Source organism: Amblyomma maculatum, chromosome 3, assembly GCF_055883805.1.
Source record: "Amblyomma maculatum isolate TAMU_Amacu chromosome 3, ASM5588380v1, whole genome shotgun sequence".
NCBI classification, from domain to species: Eukaryota; Metazoa; Arthropoda; class Arachnida; order Ixodida; family Ixodidae; genus Amblyomma; species Amblyomma maculatum.
In genome coordinates, this window is record NC_139346.1 from 199,858,051 (window position 1) to 199,884,436 (window position 26,386).

Here is a 26,386-nt window from a genome sequence, read left to right on the forward strand (position 1 = left end):
TTTACATCCCAAGTGGGCTGGATGAGTTTGGCGACCTGCAAATTTTCTGGCACAGGTACGTAGGTTTGTCGTAAAACTGTTTATCCTTGCATTCTCCTAGGCAGGGCACCTATTCCATAAAGTAAAGAGGTAATAGTAATGGAGCACCTGTATATGGTCGTGTTGTTCTGTGTATAATGCATCGTGCCAGATAGCGTAAATGCTGAACTAGCACAAGCTATAACAAGAGGACAATAATCAGCAAAATAGCACAATATCAAAAAAAAAAAATGAAGCAAATGGCCAATAGGACCCTTGAGAATAGGGGCTGAAGTAACTTTCTAGGAATTCTTTTCTTCACCACAAATTGCAGTGCATACATCACATTTTTCTAGAGCCATTTAATTGCTGGAAACCTAGACTTGTTGGAAGAAAGGTAATGCTAGGTACAGATTAGAAAGAGGAGCAGTAGCTTGCAACAAGAAACACTGTGATCAGTTCTTCTCAAAAGTGGTGTTTAGCATGGCTACTTTCCGCACGCGTGCATCAGTCTGAGTCCTGGAAATTTCCAACAGGTTTGTGGACCCGAAGAATGGTCGTCAGCTGTGGGCGAGGGCCGCCTTCCAAGTGCTGGTCCAGCCGGGATCCTACACAACGCACCCAGGACGTGTGGGCGCCACCAGCCCCACCAGTGGCAGCAGCGGTGGTGCCGTGGCAAGAGATCCGACGGAGGCATTTCTGGGCGCCTCGGAGCTGGAGTGGAGGACTAAGGAGCGGGGGGCCACCATCCTGCATGCATTGCTCGTCCGCCTCGAGTTCCCGCCTTCCTGATAGATTGCCACCTTAGGAACTCTGGCTTGTTCATCGCTGTCTCTTTATTTCTCTCGTTAGCTCTTTCTGTCTCATTTTTTTAGCGTGCTCTATCTTGCTGAATCCTTGCAGTGTGTTGCTCCTATTTGCAGGCATATTTCTGTGGCTAGTGTGAGTAGCTCCATCAATGCCGCCTCCAGAGTGCGGGCCGCTTGCAAATTATTCTTACTGTCAAACGCCGTTGCAGACTGGGCCCTTGTTCAAGTGACACCAGTTTTAGCTTCGGCAGAAATACACAACCTTAGTAAGACGAAGCATAAGCGTCCACTGCTGCCTACCCACCACATTTCAGGCTATTGTGCAATTGTCACTGAGTTATTTTCAACTCTACCCTACGCTGCTGCCATCATCACTTGCATCGATGAACATTTAATAGCGCCTTGTTCCTGCATCGCACCTTGTTTATGTGTGTTTCCTCCGTGCTAGTACTTTGTGGTGTGTACATAAGCATTGAGCCGCTGGCTGTGCTACAAGCGAAAGAGCTGTTGTTGTTTTTGTTGTACACATAGAGTTGCATTGTTGTTACTAGCTTTTTTTTTTTTCTTTTTCACGTGGCTGTGCCACTTGTTTATTGTGTGTTTGTAGTGTCCCTCAAGTAGGGCGTGCTGTCGTGCTGTCGTCGTATGTAATGTCGTCGTGTTCCTCCCGTTGTGATAGAAAAGTGTTCTTATCTTGATGCCATCGTGCTGAAGCCTAAACAGCAGTGGACACAGCGTGTGTGGCACACGGCCAAAAACACTCTTCCTTTTTCTTACGCCGTTTTCGTTGTTGCCAAATGTGTTCCTTTGACATCCAAAACCTAGATGCTTTCCGACTGGCGTGCATCATCTCCTGCTGAGAGATTTCAGTGACTTTGAACTTGATTGCAGAAGTGTTAGCTTCAACTGAAAGCCCCTCATTAACTGTTGCAGTTTCTCTTACAAGACATGTTCATACATGACATGGTTTGCATTGTAGGTGTCATGGTTGTTTCAGGATCATATTTGCCATTTAAACATTTCTTGGACAGCGATTGTGATAGTCCATTGCATGGCTCCATGACTGTTTTTCATGTGAACAGATGGGGACGTATTTTTGGCGGCTGCGGCACCGTCCATCCTCTTGAAGACGTTAGACCTGAATATAGTATCAAGGGAGAGACCGAAAAAAGAAAGAAGTGCATATTGTCATTTGTCACACCCTCTAGCACCCATAAATAGGCCTGGATGGGGTAGCTTGAAAGAATGTCTGGCAGATTATTTTAAAAAATGAGTAACAAAATTAATGAAGAACTTTTGTTATCGTTTTTCAGCTCCTGTCTCCCTACTATATTGTAAACACTTGTAAACAAGAGGAGTACCAGAAGAAGGGGCCGATAGCGAGTGATTTAAGGCTTCTTTTAAAAATGCAGCACAGCTGTGTCCTTTCATTATGAGGATATGAAGAAGGTCGCATCCATGTAAGCAGGCTTTTAAATCTTGACGCTGTTCAGGGTGCGAGCGTGAAAGTCTGGCGTCTTTTGCAGTTAGTTGGCTTAGACTTTTGATGTTCAGCGAATCCACTTGCCTAAGCCATGTTTGTGTAACCAAAGAAGGCTGCCCAGGGAAACCAGAAAATTTGAACTGTGCATTGTTAAGCACCTTGACGTCACAGGATGGCTCATTTGTTTTGTTAGCGGAAGTTTTGATGCACTATACAAAGTGTGTCACCTCAGTGAGATAAGTGACATATAGCGGATTACTGCTTGTACCAATGTGATATGTATAATGTCCCAGGCAGCACACTTACGACGTTGGCCCAGTAGTACGCTGAATATATGTGTGTCTTCGGAACAATTTTAAGGTTGCAGAAACAACCCACGCTGAACTCTATTTTGAACACGAAGAGTCCCTATATGAACACTACATCCTTTTCATTGAATTGTGGCAGTGTAAATGTATTTGGCACCAAGTGCTGGTTTTCGCTCATGTTTCATCCCTCGTTTCATGTAGTTGCTTACTGCTTTGTCAGAACATGCACTAGAAATGTAAACCTCTCCTGTTTGCTCTAGCATGTGCCATTTTTTTTGTCCACTTCTGAGGAACAGTTTCTTATGCCTTCCCCTGCTATCCCTGGTCCTTGGAATGGCATAATTCACATTGAACTGCACATATGATTGATGCTAATTCCGACCAAAGTGTGAGTGACCGATGAAATAGCAACGCGTAGCACTGACAGGATAGGAGACTGATTAAATGAGTGCTCACATAGAGATAGTGTATTAAAATTACACTAATTCAGAAATAATGGTTGTGCAAGCTCATGCGAGTAGTGCTGGAATAAGGATTTACCGTGTGTGAATCTGACCGTCCTGACAGACTAAACCACTTTTCTGCAGTATGCAGTAAGCCTTCCATGTCAGTGTCTGGAAAGCATCGCCGGTTCTGTGTAGGTTAGAAGATACCTTGTTGAGGTACGAGACCCAGACCGTTTATAAAGTATCTGTGCCTAAAAGGCCATATTAACTTTTTTGAGTAGTAATGCATCTGTACTTGCTTTGGAGCATTTGATTCCTGTTACAGTATTCTCTTGTGGCTATTTTTGTATGCATTGAGCAAAGGCTTATAAGTTCTCTAACTTCATAGCTTGCAAAATTTATTTTCATGTGAATGAAAGCTAACTAGCAAAAGTTTTAAAAGCTACCAATTTTTCCCCACTTAAATGGTATTTATGTAAGCAGCTTCATTGACAACACGCACACACACACACACACACACACACACTGCTGCTTCTGCATCGACTCTTCATATCGAGAGATGTGTATGTAATTGCCAATTCACTAACAGCGGGAGCCTGCTATTTTGGCAGCTACCATGCAGGCATGCGAGATACAGTGTGGGCTGTCCCAGCTGTCGCCTTTCTGGTCTTGGTGACATCTGCCTGTTGTGTCATTGCTCATGGTTTGAAGCTGACAGGGGAAGCCACATTCTGGTTCCAAGTATTTTTGTAACATTTCAGCATTGCGCAGAAAACATGCTAGCTATTGTTCTCAGCATCACAGTAAAAGAGAGAGAGAGGGGAGAGGGAGAGAACCTGAGTGATGCAGCAAAGCGCATGGGAAAGACTCGTCGCTGATGATCCCTTTCTTATTGGCTCGCAGAGGCATTCTATGCTTCGTGTAATATATTTTGTACATATACATGATAGAAAAAAGTAACTGTATTGAGTGTATCAGTGTTTGAATTTTCGTGTGTATTTTATTTGACAGTGCACTCTGTACAGTGTATATTGCATGTTTGATAGTCACATTTGGGAGGCCTAAGGAAGAAAAACGGTCTCTCTACTTCATTCGTGGAAAATATTTTGTTTTCGCCAAGAAAATAGAAAAGGCCTGTTCAACCATATCACTGAAATGGCAAGCGCATTCACAAACAGTGCTCAGGTTTACTGTAAGATTTCCCTTTGGGTCACAGGAGGTCATGTTTTTCTATAGCGCATGGTAACTGTAAACCAAATTCAGTGGTCTAATATTGCTAACAGTAAGGAGCACCCAGAAAGTTATAAGGAAAATTAAAAAAAAAAAATGAAATATTAACTACTGCGAATGCTTCCCAGATCATAAACACACCATCCAAAAGCTGCCTCAATATGAAGTGCAGAAGCTCACCAAGTTCGGTTCTTGTTTTAATGTGAAGCTATAACCTGTTTGAAAAAAAAATTATCTAGCGCTGTAAAATTTTATAAGACAGATGTGACCTCAGTCATCTATTATTACATATTACATGTACTGGAAGCTGCAGCACGGCCAACCCACTACAGCCTTAGTAGTTGAGCTGCTTAAATGTTGTAGGGCTTTTGTTGTATGCATTGTGCTTGGAAACTGATTTCGATGTCATGGAACTTTTGTTGTATGCACTGTGTTTGGAAACCGATTTTGGTGTCATGGAACTGCATTGCTTTATTGCCCGTGTGATGGCGACATCTCCTCCAGCCGAAGCTAAGTTTATGTATATATTTAAAATTATGTGCAGATGGAGAGGTGGCATTAAGCACTTTGCCCCTGTTGGTCACTCTGAACTGCACAAAGTCGTGTGAACTGAATATTTTGGGTGCTGCATTTTAGAGCGTTGTTCATGCTAATCTAGTCGCAAGTGCTGCTTACATGCTGGAAGAAGTTGCGTAATAGCTTCCCAGGGTGGGCAGCCTTCGTAAATTCTGTTTTGTAATGTTTTAGTGATGGTCACCTGCTTTTGCCATCTTCCCGTTCATGTTACAGCATCTGTGATGACTGTGTCCAACTTTATGTACAGCAGAAATGAAGGAAGGAAGTAACTGTACATTGTTCCATTCTTGTTTCAGCAGTACACAAGCCGCGTGTGCATCTTCTACTCTCTCGGCTAAGAATGTGAATTTCAGCGGTAAGCGTGGGCTGACATTTTCTGGAAAACATGTTTCAGTCATTGCCTTCAGTGTCCTTTCAGAGTCAAAATAAATCCACCATTAAAGTCAAGCAATGCGTGCTTTTCTTTGCCATCACAAGTGCGGGCACTTCCGCAGATGCCAATGCATACCATGTGCGGACATCAGTGCACTTCAATGAAGGTGTTGCAATGTTCGCTGATGTAACTTCACAAGTAATACATGCACACAGAATGATGAGGATGACACAGTGTTTTGTAGACTAATTTCATAAACGGCAAACTGAGCTGGCGAGCCTTTCAGGTTGGTACAGCAAGTTTGACAACGTGAACCAAAAGCCCAGTGAATAAAATGGCCCAAATGTGAATTCCCAAACTAATTTGGGCATCGATCTAAAGAGTAAAGTTTCGTTTTGACGCTAAAATTAGCTCAAATGAATGCAAGCGTCGATAAGTTGGCACTTGGAGAATGCAAAAAGTACAGCTTATGTTCAAGTGATTTGAATAATTTTAAATGTGCAGAAATATTTTCCTGTTTATGTTTATGAAAAACATGAAACTTATGCCTTTGCGATGAAAATGCGCACCTTCTGGCAATGTGTTTGGGAGTGATTTCTCGACATCTCGAACACTGTCATTGGCAATAACGTGATTATCGAACATTTCAGGGTCAAATTTAGTCACTCCTGTCCCTAGGCAGCAGCCAAAATTTTAGCAGCAATTCTACTTTCAGACCTTGTAAGGCGGCGTGTTAATCTTCCATACCGTAGGGCAAATCATCTCCATCTCGGTCCGCATCGAAATCGTGCGTTTTGACATCGAGATCTTCACCATACTGGATAGCATTGTCTATGACAAGGAGCAGGTCAGCAATACTTTCTTCTACCTTGATATTCAACGGCATGAACTTGACCAAGCTGAACTCTTCGACAACTCTGGCGATAGCTTCAGACAGTCTGGAGTGCCTCTCGTCCAGTCTGGAGTCTTCAAGCAGCAAGCTGCTGTCGGGTTCGAGGAAGCGGCTTATTTTTCTGCGGCCTGCCTTGTTCAGAAGGTCCATCTTGGCAATGACGTTTACGTGCGGGATTTCAAAGTTGACCATAGCTGCCAGCGCGGACAAGACGCCCGAGAAAAACTTAGAAGTGTCCACCAGAAACTGCGAGTCGATGAGAAACACGCCACAGATTCGGAAGTCCCACGACTCCAGTGTCTGGACAAGTCTCTTCATGACATCAAGATGGGTGTAGAGTTCGATTTGGCCCGGGCAGTCAAACAAGTAGTAGTCATCACTGTCTTCGCCGACTTGTTCTTGCAGCCACTCCACGTTCTCGGCCAGATATTCGAAGCAGAAAACAAGTCCTCCGTTAGGCCCAAACCGAAGATCCTCATCTTGCATAACGTCGTCGACGCTGATAAGAGTACGAATGTCAAAGGAAACGTTGTAGTCGAAGTACTCGGCTGCCGGATCTAAATTCACAATGTGGACCACGCGCCCTATGGCTTCACAGTGCTTTGCTATAGTGCTGCAGTAAGTGCTCTTTCCACTTCCCGCGGGGCCCATCACAAGCTGACCGTACCTCATTTTGGAAACTTAAGAAGCCTAACTGCTTAAGTAGCCTGTTGCTCAAAATTCTATGCAACGAAACACATGAGCCGCGAACTCAACAAGCATTATTGTTCATCGTTGGTTGCTTATACAATTGATGGGCGCTGCCATGACAGTAGTGATGACGGTAGGAGCAAGGTCATGGTAGGAGGGTAGGGGGTAGGAGCTCCTAGGCAGCTTTAAAAGTTCAACGAATTAATATATATATTTTTTTTAAAGAGGGTTACAAGCTCAGTTGAAGTTTGAGATAAAATATATAAACAGGACTTCTTAGTTTTTGAAAACTTTATGTAGCCAAACAAATCTGCAACCATAGCCATACATACCATTGGGATTTGGGGGTGCGTTCCAATTCTTAGACGTCTAGCAAGACTGCTTCGTAGACGTCTACGTAGACGTCTACAGGTTCGCGTATTGGAACGCGTCTACCTGTTTACGCCTAGCGTCACCTCGCGGCATAAAGGTTGAACTAAACCGTTTTAAGAACTATTATAACGTTGTTTTCTTTAAAGATTTACGACAATACAGGTGAAAATCACGTTTTTAACGGTTCGCAGATTTTTTGCAGCAACAATATTACATGTGTAATCGCCACAACGTAGATAGACTATTAATAGGTTAACTTGTTGCAGACCGACTTATCACGCAATGAGTCCTATCACGAATTGACGGAAGAGAACGTTAGTCTTTTTCCTTTTTTATTACTGATGCTGAAGTGTACATGCTTCTCAGATGTCTCATTCACACAGCTGTAAGAATGAAAACATGCAAAATACTGTTAACTTGAAGAGATTAAGGACGAAAGGTGATAACCGGCTACAGCAAACGAAAAACTGTGCCGTTACACCACTAGACGAGGAAACCAAAGACAACTCGTTTTAATAATGTACAGCCACAAAAAAATCTATGCGCAACAAGTCGGCATCGTCAGGCGAGTTCGTTCTTCCGAGATTAACGTCTGAAAATCCGCGGAAGAGTTTGCCACGGCTACTACAGCAAGATAGAAACATACACGTGCGCCGTACAGCAGCCGTCCTGACTCCCGGCGAGGTGCCCAGAAAGCGACGAGTTCGTCGATAACATCACGACTGACGAAACTCGTCAAGTTAAAAAAGAAGACCAACAGCATCCAACGCACGCTTTCCTCTTAAGCGCGGTAAAACAATCTGCAGTGCTATGAATCTTACGACCATAAAGACAGCTAAATTAGCCTCTAGCTAGCGCATACATTGACGTAACAACTCACGTTTGAAAGATCGTTCATATGCATATACGCCGGCGTTCGCAAAGAGCACGACCACCGTGCAACTACTGCAACAACCGCACGCACGACTCGCTCAGCGCGAAACGCGCTCTGTCCGCCATATTTAGACAGCAAAGTAGTCTGCATCGATGTTGACTTCGGCGAAGCCGTCTTCGCGAGACTGCTTCGCGAGAATTGGAACGCGTCCCAAGATGGCGGCTGCTCGCGTAGCCGTCTAAGTAGACGTCTACGAGGGGGTATTGGAACGCACCCTGGGATTCGGGAAGCAAAAGTGTTTTGATCGGAGGTGCCGCGGTGCCGTCTGAAGTATGTTTTTTTAGTTTTTATGGAAGTTTGTTTTTACACTTTCGGCGGCTTTGAAACCGTGACTCCAACTTAAAGCCATCTCCATCCCTTTGTTTTCGTAACATCGTTTGGAAAATAACAGAAAGGTGAGCTTCAAAAGCAGCCTTTTGTGCTATTTGCATTTACCCCGAGACTACCGGATCCGCATTTTGAAGTAATGTTTTCTTAGGATGAAAAAGGCGTTAATGCTGATTGTAGCCAGATGAATACTCTACGACTCTACTGTGACAGAAGGACTTGCATGCATAGGAGAACAAATGCGCACAAGATGCTGGCGATCGGAACTTAGGTAACGTTGCGTACCTTGCCATGGCGGTAGAAAGTGCGCATCTAGTTTTTTATTTTGCTCACTGCTGCTCCCCTTGCTGCATAGAACATATCTTAAAGGAACATTTTGTGCCCTGCTGCAGTGTTGCATGCATTAAGCACAGTTCAAACTGTTGAAGGGTTCGCGAGCATCAACGCTGTAGAACCGGCTTTGCCGGTCTCTCTCGTAGATTCGCTTCGAAAAGGCGTTAAATTAAGGTAAAGAGTTATTTGCGGCACTTCAAACACGGGAGTCATTGTTTCATCCAGCTCAGTCATCTACTTTAATGTTGTCCAATGGTATAACATAGGAAACCATATGGATAAAAAGCTAGTAGTGTGACTGAAGTTGACCAGAGATCAATAAAAAAAATGTCGCATTTGTGTTGGGATGCAATTATGTTTTTAACTTCTACTTTGTATCATATTTCTTTTTCCTGCCAAACCCCACCCCAAATGTCATAACTGACCGCCACTCTTCGCAACCCCATAACCGTGTGACTGATTCCATCCCTTCAGGCTTCAAGATGAGTGACGTCTTGGACATACTGGACGTGGAGCGTCCCAGCACCCCTGAAGTCAGCAAGGAGACCATTCTGGGCACAGATGCTCGGAAAGTATGTGCAGCCCACGGTTTTTTACTTCACCCAGTGGACTAAATAAATTGCTTCCGTATTAAAACATTCATTCCAGCTTAGGGATCCACTGAAATATATTGGAGTGGATTTAATTCTCTTTTTTTTTTTCTTGGGGAGTCATTGAAATAAACCTAAATTTAAACAGTTGCGAAAAAAAGCAGCCAGCTATGAAAAAAAGAAAATGTATATAGGGATGACATTACAAAATGAAAAGAGACTAGACTAGGTGAGGAAATTATCATGACTCCTTGACATCCTCACTAAAATTAAGCATTGTAAATAGGCATGGGCTGGGCACGTAATGTGAAGGCTGATTCTTAAGGGCAGAGATGCAAAAATTTTTTCCTCATGTAATTTTGCCTTGAAACTATTCACGTGACCTTAATTAGACATATTTGTCAGCAGACAGTAAATAATTTGTATAATTGAATTCTTTTATTCTGCAGTTTCAGTTTTAGGTTGCCAAACAAACGTTCTCATGTCAAGTGATCACATGTCCCATACAATAGCTGTAATATGTTCACTGCTTTGTAGTTTTAATTCATGAAAACTCTTACACTAAGCTGTTTCAGAAGCAGAGATGATAGCGACTGGGCAAAGAATTATTATATTGCCATTTTCATGGCCTTACGTGATCTTATAACTCGTGTCGTCGCAACCACCGTTGGGCAACCTGACACTGAAACTGCGTAGCAGAAGAAATTCAGTTATAAATTATTTAGCGGGCCTAGGCAAATTTCATAGGGTGATTCATGTTTACTAGCGCTTTACGCTTAATTCCTAAGCAGAAATACATTAAGAAAAATTTGGCGTTTCTACCCCTTCAAGTTTGTAAAGCAAATTCCCAGAGAAGATAACCTTCAGCAATAGGAGAGAAGGGAGTAAAGTGGGCAGATGAGATTACATACAAAGTTTTTTGGGGATTGGGGTCAATAACTGGAGGCTCAAGACAGGATTGATTGGATGGGGTTCTGTGGCAGAGGCCTTTGCCTGTTGTGGATGCAACTTGGCTGTTAGTGACGGAATCCTTTCTTAATGTTTTAGTCTTCCCACGTGCTCATTTTGACTGGAAATATTTTGTTAAAATTATTTTTTTTTTGTTAATTTCTCTGTATTAGAAATTCATCTGTCTTGGTCTTTCCCACTGTCTTTGTGGCACAGAACAAGCTGATGCAGAAGCGGAAGCTCATAGAGGCCACCTTCAAGCGACCTGAGGGGATGCACCGGGAGCTCTACGCCTTGCTGTTCTCAGATGCTCGGTAAAAATATGTCTCCGTACCATGCAAATCCTTGTGCTCTGCTTTTGCGAGGATTCTGGCTAGAATGGACCTTCAGCGAGAAAAAGGTACCAGCCACTAGACTTAGTATTCCATCAGAAATCCAGGCAACAAGTATAATTTGTAGTAGTTGTTCTATTATTTTTCATCTATTTTTATTCTTATAGCAGTGGTTTCCTATACTTTTTTTGTCGAGGTTCTGAATCAATGTTTGGGAACTGCATAGGATAAGAAGATGTGAAATGGGATTGCGCGCAGGTATTTGATCGTGTGCTGTTGCAGTTCATCCTATCAAGATGCAAATGAATCGATGTAGAAACTGCGCCACTGTGATGGCTCAATAGTTAGGGGTCTCAGCAGCTCAAGGTGGCGTCTCTCAGAGCCTGAATCGCTTTGGGACATTAAACCCCACAAACCAAACCTGACCTCTAGGATGCGGGTGGAATCATGGCCGTTGCAGCTGCTGAGGCACTTGCATACTGTGTGATGTCAGTGCAGTAAAGGACTTCAGGTGGTCAAAATTTCCGGTGCCCCCCCCCCCCACTACAGCATCCCTCATAGCCTGAGTCACTTTGTTGCCTTAAACCTCGCATAGCATAATGACACGTTGTTAATGCAGCGCAGGAACCATTTTTATACTACTATTATATCTGTGCAACACTAGCGCAGTTGTTTCTCTTCCAAGATATTAGCGACTCCTCTTCATGAATAAACCGATGGCTGTTATGTTTATGATTAGCCTGCCTGATAGACATGCTACTCATGTGCAGGTGTGTATTCTGGTGCTTAATGTTCTGCAGCATAAGCAACTGACCCCTCCCTGTTAGCTTTGTGTTGGTAGTGTTTAAATGGCATACAGGAAACTATAGAGCGCTGTATGCTTGCAGTTAATGATATCAATGTTTGAAACGGCCTGTTCACACAAGCAGTCACCCGAAGCTTAATTTTTGTTCCACTATTGCATCAGCTGTGCTCTCGCTTTTGCTGGTATTCGCATTTAAAAATGCCCAGCTAGAGCAATGCCTAGCACCCACAAGCTACATTTTTTGTTCCGTGTAACCATCGGTTGACGTATGTATGCTCCTCGCATGTTCTGTGTACAGCGACAATCCTCCCCTGCTGCCAACAGACAGCAGCCAGGGCTACAAGCGCAACAAGGCCAAACTTGGCATCCGTCGAGTGCGGCCATGGCGCTGGATGCCATTCACCAATCCTGCCCGCAAGGTGTGCTGCCTACTTTCCGTACAAGTGACATTGCGTTTTTTATAAAGGAGATGGCATGTGAAAAGAGAGAGACAGCACTTTTATTTTTCTCTGGCTTCCTCAGAGTTTTTGCAAGTCCAGTTCATCATGAAGCGCAGTTTTTATATAGAACCTTTCCTGGTTTTGACTTGGTGGATAATGAAGAGGAGAAATTTGTACATTTTATTTTATATTGCTCTTAACGAGACTTGCAAATGTTTGTGAGAGCACACGAGTTGAAGTGTGTCCTTTTGGGAGAAGAGAGCAGATACTCCTTTCTTGCTGTTCGTGTTCCATCTTCCCTCTTAATACAGTATAGTAGAACCCCGCTATAGTAAACTCTGATACAGTAAAGTGAAACTGAAGTCCCAGTTCATCTTCCATAGACAACTGTACATTTTTCCCCCTTTATAGCAAAGACATTTTCAGTAAAAATCGGTTATAGTAAAGTGCATCTGGCTGCGGCGACGACGCCTCCCGCGATATGACATCACCGCCCGTGCACTACCTAGAATCGCGAGGAAAATATTTTTTGTATTTGAAAACAGAAAAATAACATCGGGTGTCATTTTAAGTGGCTTTACCACCAGACTTAGGAGCATTCAGGAGAAACCTACTTTCTGGATGCCTTGGAGCCGTGAGGGAAAGCACGCAGCGCGTAGGAAAAAAAAAAAGTAAAGCTATCTACAAACAAGAGGAGGAGGCGACGCGGTCCGTTCAGAAAGTAAGGGAGAGTAAAAGTGCAGCAAGAAATATGAAAGGGGGAGAAACGGGTGAACATTCACATCACTGTGCAGCACGAAGCATGAGGCAGCAGAGGCAAGAAGTGGAGGTGCAGCGTGTGCTGTCTTGCAGCACTTTACTGCCATGCGCATTTATCATTTTTTGCCTTTTAAAAGACAGAAACGGCAAAAAAGTTTGCTGACGATTACGTTACTTCCTAATACGAAATTTGAACGCAGCTCATCAGCTGTTTTACCTTTTCGATAGACTGAGGCAAAGATTTCGAGCAAGACATGTATGTACAATTACAGACAACTTTTTTCATTTGTTCACACACATTCCTTCAATAAAAACTCCACTAACAGTTCTTGACTGTCATGAAAAAAGCTTTGTGGTCGGAGAAATGAAGAGAGCAATTAAGTTATTGGGAGTTTGCAGGAGGCAGCGCGTGGGCCCATAGAAACGTTGCGCGGCGAAAAGATAGCAGCGACTGACTGATGCCGCTGACGCCGCTAGCTCGCTAAGATGACAACGTGGCTCTGCGTTTCGGCTTGGGATGCACACACCGTGATCCACTGATAGTGAGCCAGCGCCTCGGCAACCGGCGAACTGAACGCTGCCGCCGCCACGCAGGATAAAGGGAGGGGGGTTATACGCAACGGCGTACGGGGGCAGCAGGAGTGAGTGGAGCAGTCGGATAACACGCGCGGTCGCCACCACGGAGGAAGTGGGGGGCTAAAAGGGGGGCGGAGCTGGCTACAAGGCCGACGACAACTCAAAACGCAGGAACAGGTGCCTAAGAGCTGTGCTCTAAAAGTAACCCCGTGTTCATGCAAGGCTTTGGTTTTCACATGAAATCAAACTTGGCTGTATTCGTAGCCACAGTGTCCTCATGCTTAAGAGGAACTTCCCACAAGATAAGAAATTTTTATAACTGAAAAAAATTACGCTAAGAGATGATAAGAGAGAGATGCAAGGTATTTCGGAGTGTTTTTTTTTTTCATTAAGCAATAACACGTGTTCGGAAAGTGCCTATTTAACTGCCAGACAGCATCTTCAGGACCTTATCATCACTAACAACCGATATAGTAAAAAATTTTGCTGGTCCCAGTGACTTTACTATAAAGGGGTTCTTATATGTACGTGCACTTGTAATCGACTTGATAAGCCTAGCTTAATTATGAAAGAATAGTACTTTGTAAATATATAATTACAGTATGCACTTTGCAACTGGCAAAATATTGTTTTTTAAATGCACCGACAGGCAGATGACTGCTGAATGGTCTGTATCGAGGCATATGAGTTCTCAGTTCCAGAGCTTGTTGCTTTGATTTGTGCTTTTTTTTTTTCTGGGGTGTTTTTGGTATCCATTATCATATGTATAATTACAGGGTATTCAGCACAACAGAAACACACACAAGCGCCCGTGGTGTCCTCTTCCTTGTTTGTGTTTGTGTTGCGCTGAATATCCTGCAATTATGTCTGACAACCAAATAGCTCATCAGTTAACTCTCTTGAATTATCATATGTAACCTACATGGTTAGTGGTGTAGTATAGCACTAAGACGAAAACCCATGTGCAGAAGGAAAGAGAAGTGCTCTAGTTGTAGCAATGAACAAAGCCATACTGCTAGTTATTTGTTATTTGTCATTTATTTGCCCAAAGATGCTGGAAAGAAGAGCTGCTGAATAGGAGTCTACACCTAGACAAGCTGCAACACAATGACAGTGCTGACTTCAAACTAATGAGTGCTACTCAAGAAAGTTACCAATGTTCAATTGGCTTTGCACACTGATCTTATGCAGAAGGAAAATTCTTTTGTATAGAAGACTGTGTTATGTCTAAGAGCAATGTGCTGTGAAACACCTTAATTCAGGCTCACTTAATCTGACCTTACTAAAAGGCTTGCTTTAATTTGAGTTCCGCATTATTCAGACATATTTATGGTTTTCTTCCAAGTTCAGATTATATTGTTATAGTTGACGATAACCAAGTTCTTGTGTATCAAAGACTGCCTGGGTCACCTTGATCTGTGTTTCTTGCTCTGGTCAGTTATCAGTATTGCTAAAGGTTGGCTAAAGGTTAAAGCGTAAATTTTGTGCAGGATGGAGTGATGCTGTGCCACTGGCGAAGGTTAGCCGACGAGGGCAAGGAATACCCTTTTGCCAAGTTCAACAAAGTAAGCGCTGCCTTATTATGCCTTGTTTTTTGTTCTGTTTGACTTCTCAACTTTGCAGCGATTTTCATCTCTTGCTTTTTGCTAGCCCCTGAATACTAGCTAGTAGTTAAGTCAGTTTGTTTGTGAGCCTGAGCTTTGGGAAAATAGGCAGAAACATTTACCATAGCTTTTGCTCATTAGTAATGCCAATCTGATGGAGGGAATTTTAAATTTGTGAGATTCTCCTTTGTCATCTGTAGCTTACTTGTGTTTTTCATTGGCTATGTGTGTGAGAGAAATATCTCTACTAATCATCGCTGCAGAGAAGGGCTGCTTCTTTATCAGGCCCCGGTTTGATCAGCAAAGCTTCTCTGGATCGCTGAAGAAAAAATTAGTGGATCAGCCTGCCCGTGTTGGGTTTGGAAGTGACTGCTGAAAAGGCTCCGCCAATGGTTCTTATGAATTTTGTGTTATATTACGTAATGAGATGTTACTTGTGCACATTTACTGCCTTTCTTTTCATTAACCACAAAATAAGGAAAACTGCACAGCCATCATCGTCTGGATTTCCTCTTAAAGCTTTCCTGTCCCCGCCTATTCCCATCGATAGCCCGCTATCGATGGTTTCACGATTCGAATTTTTCCGCTTTCGAAGTGCTCCTTGACACATGGCGTCCTCCAATGGGAAATAAAGGAACCTCCTCTTTTTAGTTTTGCTTTTGATTTAATTTTTCCGCCGTGCCGCTCCCGTCCAGATGGTCTCCGGAGTCAGGTGATCAGCGCTCCTGTTGCGCGGAAACTGGCGTTTCCGCGGAAGTTGACGCATCGGAGAGCTCGTTTTTGGATGCGAACAGTGGCATTGATGACTCAGAAGACGAATTGAGCTCTTCAGACTTTAGCACTGACAGCGAAACTACGTCAAATCAACCCGGAATGTCAACAGTCAGGCCTCGATAAAATTCGCGCTCGCTCCCCAAAAATTCCCGCTTTTGCTGCGTGCTGATCGGAAGAGATCACTATTATGAAGGTGACAACTGTTATCTGCAGGGTGACAACATCTTTCGGGTAGTATTACTTGCCGCCGGCAGCGCAGGGAGTTGTGTGTTCGGCTAGAGGACAGCCAGGGGTCGACCTCGGTATAGTCGACCTCGACTACTGTTTTCTTTCCTAACTCAGCGAATACTGCACACAGAAAGCTAGAATTTCCTTTTCCTGTAATATTGCATTGGTCCCTATTGTAAAAAACGTATATTTTGAATTTTTTTGTTTTATTTGTGTCAAGACACTCTGATGCTTTTGTGTTTTTTTTTTAACTACAATTTCTGGCTGGTAGTTCTTTTTTTTTTTTTTCATGACTTATTCAATAAATATGTTTATTGCCACTAATGCCATTGTGAAGAGGAATTCTTCCTCTATAATTTGATACTAAACACTCTTGTACCAAGCCAGCTCTGTTAAAGAAAAAAAAACATTAATGACACCACCCAAAAACTACCCTTTTTCTCATGGACTGGAAAGTGAACAGTGTTGCATGTTACTGTGGTGCAGTTTGAGTGAGCTGACTGGAGGGATGTCCATTTCATTGTGGCTTTATGTGCTGTGAGAGTTCTTGCAGCTTGCTGAAAATCGGCCGCTCCCAGGTCGGTGTGCATAGGGCATGGAATGGTTTTGTCCCACTGGTAAAGACTAGCCAATGATACAGCAGATAATGCAGGCATAATTTACAAAATCAAATATTAAGCAAATGTCAAGCTAACACTGGTAGAGTTGTGCGAATATTCGTAAAACTGATATTTGGAATTTTTGAATTCACCAGTTTCACCACACTGTGCCCTTCACCACAATGCTTGATACAAAGCATCATCATGCAGGTATTCAGCAAATAAACTTTAACACAAATAATTTTTGGCAGTTGTTTTTTTTTCTCCAGGTACATACGAGCTTTTGGTTAATTTGGCCATTTTTTCTGCTGCCTTGAATGCCAAATTAACTAAAGCTAACTGTACTCAGCAGCGATATGACAGATCCACCCAGTTTCATGAAGGTCCTTCTTGTGCAAGAAACTGGTATAGAAAACCCTGTATAAAATTTATACTACTGGATTTTTCAGTAGAGTATACACTTCAGTGCAATTCTGGTTAATTTTATTTGCAAACACCACATGAATTCATTTGCAAACACTACTCAAAATGTAGAAAGGAAACTTGCATGTATAGGAAAGGGGCACAAATACATAACAAATAAAAGTGTTCATTAAGCTGGAGGCAGCATATACTAAAGACAAAAGTTTAAACATGCAAGACATGATTAAAGGAGAGAACTGGAGCTTTAAAAGAGGTCTATAAGGAAAAATGTGTGTATAGTGCGTGTCATACAATACTATACTATTATGGGATGATATAACACGTCTTGCCTGAAAGAGTTTCTGAATGACGGTATAGAACATGATGCTTTAATACAAAATGGAAGTTTTTTCCGTGTTTTAGTCATGGACTTGCTTTTGTTCTGGCCAAGTGCTGTGTGTTCTGATGCTTGTACTGATTTCTCGCACTTCCCAATTTACAAAATGGCGCTTTATCCTCACGTGGTGGAAAAATAACGTGGTCGAGCAGCAAGTTCCTGTGCCAACATACACGGAAGCAGAGTACCAGCAGCACCTGGCGAGCTCCCAGTGGAGTCGTGCCGAAACGGACCACCTGCTTGACCTGTGCCGTCGTTTCGATCAGCGCTTCCTCATCGTTCGAGATCGCTGGGACACTACCCGCTTCCCCACGGGACGTTCTGTGGAAGACCTGAAGGAGCGCTACTATGGCATCTGCCAGGTAAGCGTCCTGGTTTCAGTTCATTTCTAGTGGGCCACTTCTACACTTTGGTTGGTTGCTCAGATGCTTAAGGCAGAAATTGCACTCACAATCCCCTGGAAGAGCGTTAAATGCCTAGTTGGCTTCCTTGTGGCACGGAAAGGTTTGCAGTTTCCCTCATGTTGAGTCATAGCTACCCAACCAAAGTTCGAAGTTAGGCTGAATTAGGAGTCGAAGTCTGCAGCTGCTTTTTGTCATCATACTCGCTTCTTGTTTTAATTGTTAATATTTTTCAGCCCGGTGAGCTACTGCAATGCATTTACTTCCTTGTTTACTCAGCTTTCTTACAGACCTCAGGGTAAGGCCTGTTAAAAAAGCTCTTTTTGTGGAGCCGATACTAAAAAGAGGATGTTCAAAGTCGTCACGTGAAATTACACTCTGGATGGTTTTTATCTCACTATGCTTGGTATTTGAAATATGTACTACCTTTTCTAGCAAACCTTCAGTTAAGTGGCTTAGTGTAGAATCAATGGCCGCATTTGGTAGCTGCATGTCAGTCACATGTGACTACCAATTGTGTGAAGTGGAGTTTCAGAATACAATTGTAAATGTGAAGCTTTCATGTCTGAAGCTCTTGTTGTATTGTAGCTGTGGTACTGGAGTTTTCCTCGTTTTGATTGTGCGTGGTTATCCCCCCCCCCCCTCCCCCTTTTTTTTTTTTTTTCAAAATCAAGACCCTGGCTCGCATCAGGGCTCCCCCTGGACAGGAACCCAAAGGGCGTGCTTTCGATGCTGACCATGAGCGTCGTCGCAAGGAACAGCTGCTAAAGCTGTACGATCGCACCACAGAACAGGTGAGACCAGCTATTGTATACTATTTAAGCTTGACCCATGGTTGCTGCATTACTATTTACTCTGCACGTCCCATACCTCGGCACATATAGTATGTGCACGTGCACAGCATAATTATGACTGGGCTGTATGTCAGTATGGTTTCTATATGTAGGATTTTTTCGTAGCTACGGATAGGCCTCCACACATAATGCAAAGTGAAATTGCAGTGCACACAAAAAAGATCACAGTGTTCTAACGTAAGGCGTAATTTTTTAGTTGCGTTATTTCTTATAGGCCACACAACAGTGTTGAAACATGATTGTACTAACTATCAAACATTCTTTTTTGTTTCTTTGTTTACTTGCTTGTTTGCTTATTTAAGTGGTGATGGTCTAACTGGTAGCGGATAGTGTAAGCATGCTAGACTACTGAGTCTGTCTCCTCGTGAACCCATGCAGGTGGAAGAGGAGCAGACACTGCTGGGTGAGCTGCGCAAGATCGAACTGCGAAAGAAAGAACGCGAGAAGAAGACACAGGATTTGCAGAAGCTGATCACGGCGGCAGACAACAGTGCCGAGGCACGACGCGTCGAGCGCAAGGGCCCAAAAAAGAAGCTCAGTGTGCAGAAGAGTAGCCGCGCCGAGCCAGGGGTGAGTCCTCCTCATCTCCGCTCACCTGCTGGCTACAAAGAGCTCTGGCTTTGGTTGATAGGCTTGGCCATCAAGCGAAGTGCATTGTGCCACTCGGTGTGTTGGTCTGCTCTGGTTGTGCCTCTCAGTGCTTCAACCTGTGTGGAACTCAACATTCATTCAATGTTTTAAGTCATGACCGAAGTAAGGTGCAGGGGCCAGCTCTGTCTGTAGCAAAAAAGTCCAAACTCTCTGCGTTTGTTGATATGTTTGACCAGTTTCTTCCCTTGGTGCCGCTTGTGTTTAGCATGAATGATGGCCCCCAGGATGAAAGAGTGCAATGCAGTGACACATCTGCACTTGGTTGAATATTAATGTCATTTCATAGATCGCGACGCTTATGCTGCAGCTCGTCCCTTGCTTGTTGCAGCTCATTGTTATGCAGTGGGTGTTGTTCCCCTTTTTTTTCTTCTCTGTTCTTATGGTGTGTTTGCTTTGGAATGAGCTAGGTTGCAGTAACGCAGAGAGAAGGAGCAATGCATTTTTGGTGACAGCGGAGTGAGCAGTCAGGTGACCTGCATATTGCAGCTGCTCTGAGAGAGAGGTAGCAAGCCAGAGTTTGACCCAGGAGCTTTAAGGCATTCAAAGCACGCAAGGAATGTCGAGTCTGATACTTTGAAGCATTGTCAAGTCTGTGTTTGGTACTAAGGCACGGAGAGGTGTGCGACAGTTGTCTGAACGTGTGTGACTGCTTAGGTCAATGCTGTTGTCGTCAGTCTGGCTGAATTCTGAAGCACTGCTTTTATTACTGCCACTGTATACTCATTAGATTATGTAAGAAAAAAAGAAAAGTATGATTGCCATCTTTCCTACTCTCTCTCTCTTTTTCCTTGTGCATGCATTGCCTATTGCAGTCCTAATAACTGTGCAGGGCTCATTGGAGATGGTTTGAAGGAATTTTTCATGCAGTGGATGGAATCGGCTGATGGTGGTGGGAATTTTCACTGATGCATGACTTGCGATTCATGGTAATGGTTTCGTATACTATGAACCTTCTTTCTTTCTTTTTTTTTTCCCCTGCTTCTTGTGGCAGGCAGTGGAATCGGCAGGCATTCGGTTCCCGGACTTCAAGGCCTGTGGGGTGTCTCTGCGAAGCCATAGGGTGAGTGTAGAATGTGGTCGATTGTCTGTTTGTTGTGTGCCGCCTTATGAGACATAGTTTAACAGTGCGAACAACGCGGAGAAAGAAGTGAGACAACACGGCACTTGTTGTCTCACTTCTTCTTTGTCCATGTTGTGTTGTTCGCGCTGTTAAACCATGTCTTATTTCAACGCAAACGAACTCGTCCAGTTTTTGCCCTCCAGGGGTGGATGTATTTTGTGTGCTATTGCTTCTTAGCAGTGGTAAAATGTGGCAGTGCTGCTAATGGTGGTGTGTTACATACTCTGTGGGGACTGCAGAGTAGTGTGGAGTTTTAACATGACAGCATTTAGGTTGTCGTCTTGCAAAAAAAATGTCTGGTTTCTCTGACAAAATTCCGTGATTGGTTGAGAGGGTGACACTGTCATTAAGGTCACATACTCCCCCCCCCCCCCCCCCCCCCCCCTCCCAGGAAAGCAATTTGAAGGCGCTGTCAAATTTGAAAATGCCGAGAGCCTCCTTGACTGGTTGTTAGAAGGGCGACATTATCAAGGTCACATGCCCCCCATAAGGACCCACTCATAGGGGGCGCTGCCAAATTCAGAAACGCCGAGGACCCCCCAAAATTCGGCAGGGGTAGGTCAATTGCTAGATTACTGTACGCATGAAACGCTTTTGTAATTTTAGAACAGTGTCGCATTATATACCTGGTCTAGTAAAGAAAAATATTGTTATTTAAAGCTATGTTGAAACATAGACCAGGCATTGTATTTGCCTGCTGTCAAAAGTGAAATAAATAAAATAAATAAATTCTAGTCCAACCCACTAGTCTTTCTTAATCCATATCAGTGGATTGTCTATATGGATTAAGGTGGATTAGTGGGTGGATTAAGATATATGAATGGGTCAGCTTAGTGTAGTCCAGTGCGGTAATCTAGTGGACGTTGCTCTGAACAATTTGAAAGGGAGATGACTCGCATATACCATTCTAAGAAATGTGGAACTGGGTCTAACAGGAAAATTGGCAGGAAAAAATGCCTAATGTATGCTACGTCCCCGCATGATTCAGACCTGCCGAAAACAGCATGTGGTCTGGCCACGGGTGTAGCCAGAATATTGTGCAAGCAAAGACAAAGTTGAAGAGAGGACACAATTTAATGGTAGGAAAGACTTCACTTCACTTCACTTCACTTCACTTTATTTCCTTAAAGGCCTCTCTTGGAGGCATTTGATTCACAATGCAGGTATCTAAACCGACAATCTAATGCTTTCGCACTTACTTCGTTAAGGATGTAGTTAAGAAAGTCCTCAAGTTCTTTGTTTGTTTGTTTATTTGACCTGTTGAATTTATTGCAAGGAGCATTGTATACATACATAGCTGGTTTTGCCACATGCTTTTGCCGGAAGAACTGCACAGTGCACCCTTGTGTTGTAATAACCTCATTTGTTGTTCGCAATTCTATCAGATGAAGCTGCCGGCATCAGTGGGCCAAAAGAAGACCAAGGCCATTGAACAGCTGCTTCAGGAACTGGGTGTCGGTGAGTGTGATATTCTAGTTCATAATTGTGGCATTTTCGTGGAAGCAAAATACTAGTGAAGAAGGCTGTGCAGTGTCCTCTTTTGCTTGGCTTCCCTGGCAGCTGTCTTTCCTGCGTATTTGCTATTACTGTAGTGCCAAAAAGAGCTTTATCACCTCTGAACTTGCTTGTGCTTATTGTAAAAGAAAGCCTCTTAATTTGCACTTTGCAAGCCCTGTATACATGAACTCGACAGAGACGGGTCAAGTTAGCGTGTCAAGTAAAACTAGCTGTCGGGTTCATGTATACGTGGTCAGGCTGAGTGAAGCAGGCAGCGGAGAGCGAGTTGAGTTTATTCACCTGCAGGGGGTAACTTAAGGGGGGACATGGGTCTTAAAATTGGTATTGTTATTTATTACCCAAATTTTATGAAACCTCACAGAATTGTTCAGTTTTTTCTACTGATTTCAAAAATGCAAACATTTCTCTTCTAGGGCAATTAGTTCCAAAGGTATTAGAAAATTATTGTATTGTCTGCTTAAACAATAGGAAAAAAAATGCTCATCAGAAATTAATTTTTAATATACAGATAGATACTATAAAGTGTAAGGAGTGCAATGTTGGAAGCAGTTTTGTAATTGAGCTAATAATAGAGATTTAGCAGCCCACTGAACTTCGCACTCACAAGCATGGCAACTGTGTAAGGATTTCAAGTTAAGATATAAAGTTTTACAAGTGAAAATAAAAAATGTGCTTCCAACATTGCATTCCTTATACTTTATAGTATCTACCTGTATATTAAAAATTAATTTCTAATGAGCATTTTTTCCTCTATTGTTTGAGCAGACAATAGCAATAATTCTCTAATACCTTTAGAACTAATTGCCCCAGAAGAGAACTTTTTGCATATTTGAAATCAGCAGAAAAAACTGAACATTTCTGTGAGGTTTCATCACATTTGGGCGGTAAATAATAAAGTTAGTTTTAAGACCGATGTCCCCCCTTAACTCACTTGACCCACTTGTCTAAAAGCATGTAGACACCATCGAGTCAGGGGTTCAAGTCGTGGAAACTCTGAGATCGAAAAGCTTCCAGCGTGGTCAGGAATGTCAGTGAAATTAAATGCTTTCTAGCCCTCATAAACGACAAAAAATAACAAGCGAAGCTTTCAATAGTAAAAGGCAGTGGAATAAAACGCGAAGAGGAAGCTTGCACACAAAGTGCAAATAGAGACTCTAAGCGCCGCTGCTGTACTTACTCGGACCCCAAGCGGGTTGAGTAAGGGTGACCTTGCCTACCCGACACTGACTTAAACCGGCGCTGTCGAGTCCATGTATACAGGGCTATAGGGCCAGAGGAAAAGTTCAGATCCGAATGTTCGAATGTTTGGGGGACCAATAATAAAGTGTCTCCCACTGACATAACCTTTATTCCTTGAAGGGGCGGGGACAAAAAGCTAATCTCGCATACGTACAAATGGCACCACATTTACTTGAGAACCCCGACAGCTCGGACTGCGACGCATGGTTAACAAAATAAAGGAAGAGAGAAAGAATGGCCGAGCACAGAACCAACAAAAAGAAAGTGTCCTACCTTTCTTTAATGATGATTATACGTATGATTACAGCATCTTTGCATTTCGATTGGACACCAGCGCTGCTTGTGTCCACTAGCCAAGTTTCTCAGCTGCTTTCTCACCGTCGTCACCACCCAGTCACCCATTCTCCAAATCTTGTGCATGTGCAGCTACTCTGAATGCCTGAATTGATCAAAGCACTGCCAAATTTCTCCAAATTACTTTTTTTGTCGCATTGCATGTTTGATGGGACTGAATAGGGAGTTCAAATTGCCTTGGTTTCCGAAACGTTGAGCGTCGAATTAACAAGCTTCTGCTGTATGTATTATGGGAGTTACTCTTGAAATCACGCTCCAAAGGAGGGGGCTAGACGTAGAAGTCGTCCTCTAGCTAGCTGTCAGCAGAGCTGTGACCTCCAACCTGCAGGAGTTGCACACTCGAAACAGGCTTTATTCTGCCCGAGTACACGACAAAACACGGCACTCAAGAAGCAACCACCGTAGCAAGTGAACGTCCCGCTCGTGTGTGGGGGTGAAATAAAAACAACCGAAAAGAGGGAAAGCACATGCGGCGGCGTCTCTGCGGGAGACTGGTAAGCAGTGGGGAGTGGCCAGTGTGACCTCCCCTCACCATCCACCCTAACAGCACACGTGCGTAAACTCACGTGATAATTGTGAACGGCGGTTATAATGAGACAGGGGATTCATGTGTATCTCTACGGTGTATGCACCTCGAAATAGCGGAAAATGAGAAATGGAGAAAACTGGCCCACACTAATCAGTGCACAAGGGTAGACAATAGGGCTTGGTGTGGGGTCAACAAGACGAGTGGTTGATAGCGCTCGTCCTGCTGTCTCTATTGTGCCGTCCTTTGCGCTCTTTGATAAGATGGCATTGAGTGTAGTGTGCTGTCATTGCCTTGTGCTGCTTATCGCAGCTCATGCCTTTTTTTAGTAAATATTGTGAATTCGTTTGAGAGTCTAGGGAGCCCCGATGAGTACCGGGGAACCCTGTGTATCTTGGCTCCCATTTACTATTTCTATCGAACATGCATGCTAAAGCATGCTTGCACATGGCACCTACAAAAAAAAATGCTTTATTTGAATTTATGGTGACTGGCTGTCTTGTAAATAAGCGTGCTACAAGCTGTTTTACACTGTTGTCACTCCCGAAACGAGGTTAGTGAAAAAAAAGGGATTTTGAGGTGTGTACAGGCCTTTAGGTGCTCCAGGAGCCCACAAAGCTTTGAAATGAACCCTAGAAATCCTAGTCTGAGGACTGCTGCTTTTTTAATTAGTAAACTACCTGGCCAAAGCAGCTGCCACAAGTGACCTCTCTCTTACCGGTGTCCGTGCAGAGCTGAATCCAACGCCAAGCGACGAAGTGTGCCAGAACTTCAATGAGCTGCGCAGTGACATGGTGCTTCTATACGAGCTGAAGCTGGCGCTGGCTACCTGCGAGTACGAGCTGCAGACCCTGCGGCACCAGTTCGAGGTGCTGGCTCCCGACCGGGCCGCTGCCACTGCTGCAGCCGTCGGCGTCCCACCACCTGGTGGGGCCACAACACTCAGTGGCACCAGCAGCATCGGCATTGGCAGCACTCTGGGCGCCAGCACAACAGAGCCGGGCTCCATTTCGGACACTCCAGCACGGGGAATCTCGGAGATCCTCGATGTTGGTGCGACGCCCGGAACACCCAATGTGAGTACCGCCGGAAACAATTCAGTGCCGACTCTAGCACGGAACTGGAACTAGGCCTATTAATTAATTTGGGCAGCTGGTAGACAAAGCTTACTAAACTTGGAAGCCATCTAAAGACGGGATGTTCTCAATCCTTGAGTGCACAGCATAAGGTTCAGAGTGGACTGCAGTAGCTGCAGACTGCACATTTTTTCCAAATCGCATGCTTGGGCTGTAAGGAATTTTTTTTTTTTCTTGTAAACTCCTACACACCATAAGCATTTGCTACGAATATTTTGTCACAAATAGAGGCTTTGGTTGGGCGACGAGACTATGACAGCTGTTGGCACGATGACATCAATAAAACATACTGGTTGTGGTTGTCATCATGAATGCTATACCATTGGTTGTGGTATAGGTATTTATAGGCTGAAAAATGCACCAGTTCTGATCAAGTGGAAAGCTGTCTTGACACATTTTATCTCTGCCTTGCAGCGCAAGAGGCGGGCCGCCATTGAACAGAGCAATATTTTGAAGAAGTTCAAGAAATCCTGAATTCATAACCTGAAGAATGCACACACGAACATGTAGCAAAATATGTTGAAATAAACATTTCTTGCTCATGTGGCTACTCATTGGTTTTCGTTATTGTGGACTGAAGCATGTTACGAGTTTGAGGTTAAGAATTGAGCGTAATGCTTGGTGTTCCACTGCAAAACCTTAGCCTGACATGTTCCACAAGCACCAACAAATGCCCGCATGATATAACCACAGGTGTTGGGCTGGAGGGATTTGACTCTAGCATTGTTTGTAAACAAGCACTCGCTTAAAGGAAGTAGACGACCTAAAATACTGTACATAAGTTTACTGACCTATGGCCATCAAGCTTTCTCGGAGAGCAGCAGCTAGTGCTTTCATTTTCCGCACTCGAATATTCTGCAAACTGCCACTCTTGTTGTAGCCACACAATGCAAATGGTGCTTCAGTATAAAGTTTTGGAGGATTTCTTGTCCTACTTGTGAATTAATGTGCTGTTGACAGCTTGCTGGATATTATGTTTAGGTTTTATATACAACGCTTGGAGTGGGAATTTCACTCTCTCGGACAACACATTATTGCTGAATGTGCCTTTACTCTTATCAACCGAATCACTCTCCCACAGAAGCCCTTATAGCAAGGGTCTCAAACAAAAAAAACAAGTGCCAGTTTCATGGGTTGGATTTACTACCACTACACTAGTTTTCCACCTAAATCAACTAAAAGGCCTCACCCCCAGAGGCTACACACTCGTCGTGGGAATGAAAAGAGGCATTAGCCCGTGAAAGTTGTATACACATCAGCTGCCTTCAAGAGGAAAGCGCTGAACGTCCGGCCTTCTCTTTCATTTCGAAGTCTACTTTTTCTTTCTTCCGATTATGGGTGA

At 43.6% G+C, this 26,386-nt stretch overlaps 3 protein-coding genes across 4 annotated transcripts in view; 2 read left to right on the forward strand and 1 right to left on the reverse strand.

The window, feature by feature from the left end:
• Positions 1-5,317, forward strand: part of Neurl4 (neuralized E3 ubiquitin protein ligase 4) — a 44,408-nt gene extending 39,091 nt beyond the window's left edge. Inside the window, exon 26 of the mRNA XM_084599199.1 lies at positions 555-5,317. Coding sequence (XP_084455325.1) covers positions 555-810 — 256 coding nt within the window. The 3' untranslated portion in view covers positions 811-5,317. The remainder of the gene's footprint in view (positions 1-554) is intronic.
• Positions 5,318-5,479: 162 nt separating this feature from the next.
• Positions 5,480-6,958, reverse strand: LOC146197394 (GPN-loop GTPase 3). Its single transcript, XM_084599198.1, has one exon. It carries the CDS (start codon positions 6,805-6,807, stop codon positions 5,977-5,979), a length of 831 nt encoding a protein of 276 aa, XP_084455324.1. The 5' UTR covers positions 6,808-6,958; the 3' UTR covers positions 5,480-5,976.
• A 1,395-nt stretch (positions 6,959-8,353) lies between these two features.
• DMAP1 (DNA methyltransferase 1 associated protein 1) lies at positions 8,354-25,594 on the forward strand. 2 transcript variants are annotated; one of them, XM_084599196.1, is made up of 12 exons: positions 8,354-8,526; positions 9,266-9,363; positions 10,546-10,643; positions 11,765-11,885; positions 14,732-14,806; positions 17,398-17,607; positions 18,321-18,440; positions 18,879-19,070; positions 20,143-20,211; positions 21,657-21,729; positions 24,641-24,984; positions 25,459-25,594. In XM_084599196.1, the coding sequence occupies exons 2-12, from the start codon at positions 9,274-9,276 to the stop codon at positions 25,516-25,518; spliced, it is 1,452 nt and encodes a 483-aa protein (XP_084455322.1). In that variant the 5' UTR covers positions 8,354-8,526; positions 9,266-9,273; the 3' UTR covers positions 25,519-25,594. The 2 variants fall into 2 exon arrangements, with proteins under 2 accessions (XP_084455322.1, XP_084455323.1); XM_084599197.1 differs by having other exon boundaries at positions 8,373-8,401.
• The last annotated feature ends 792 nt before the right edge of the window (positions 25,595-26,386 follow it).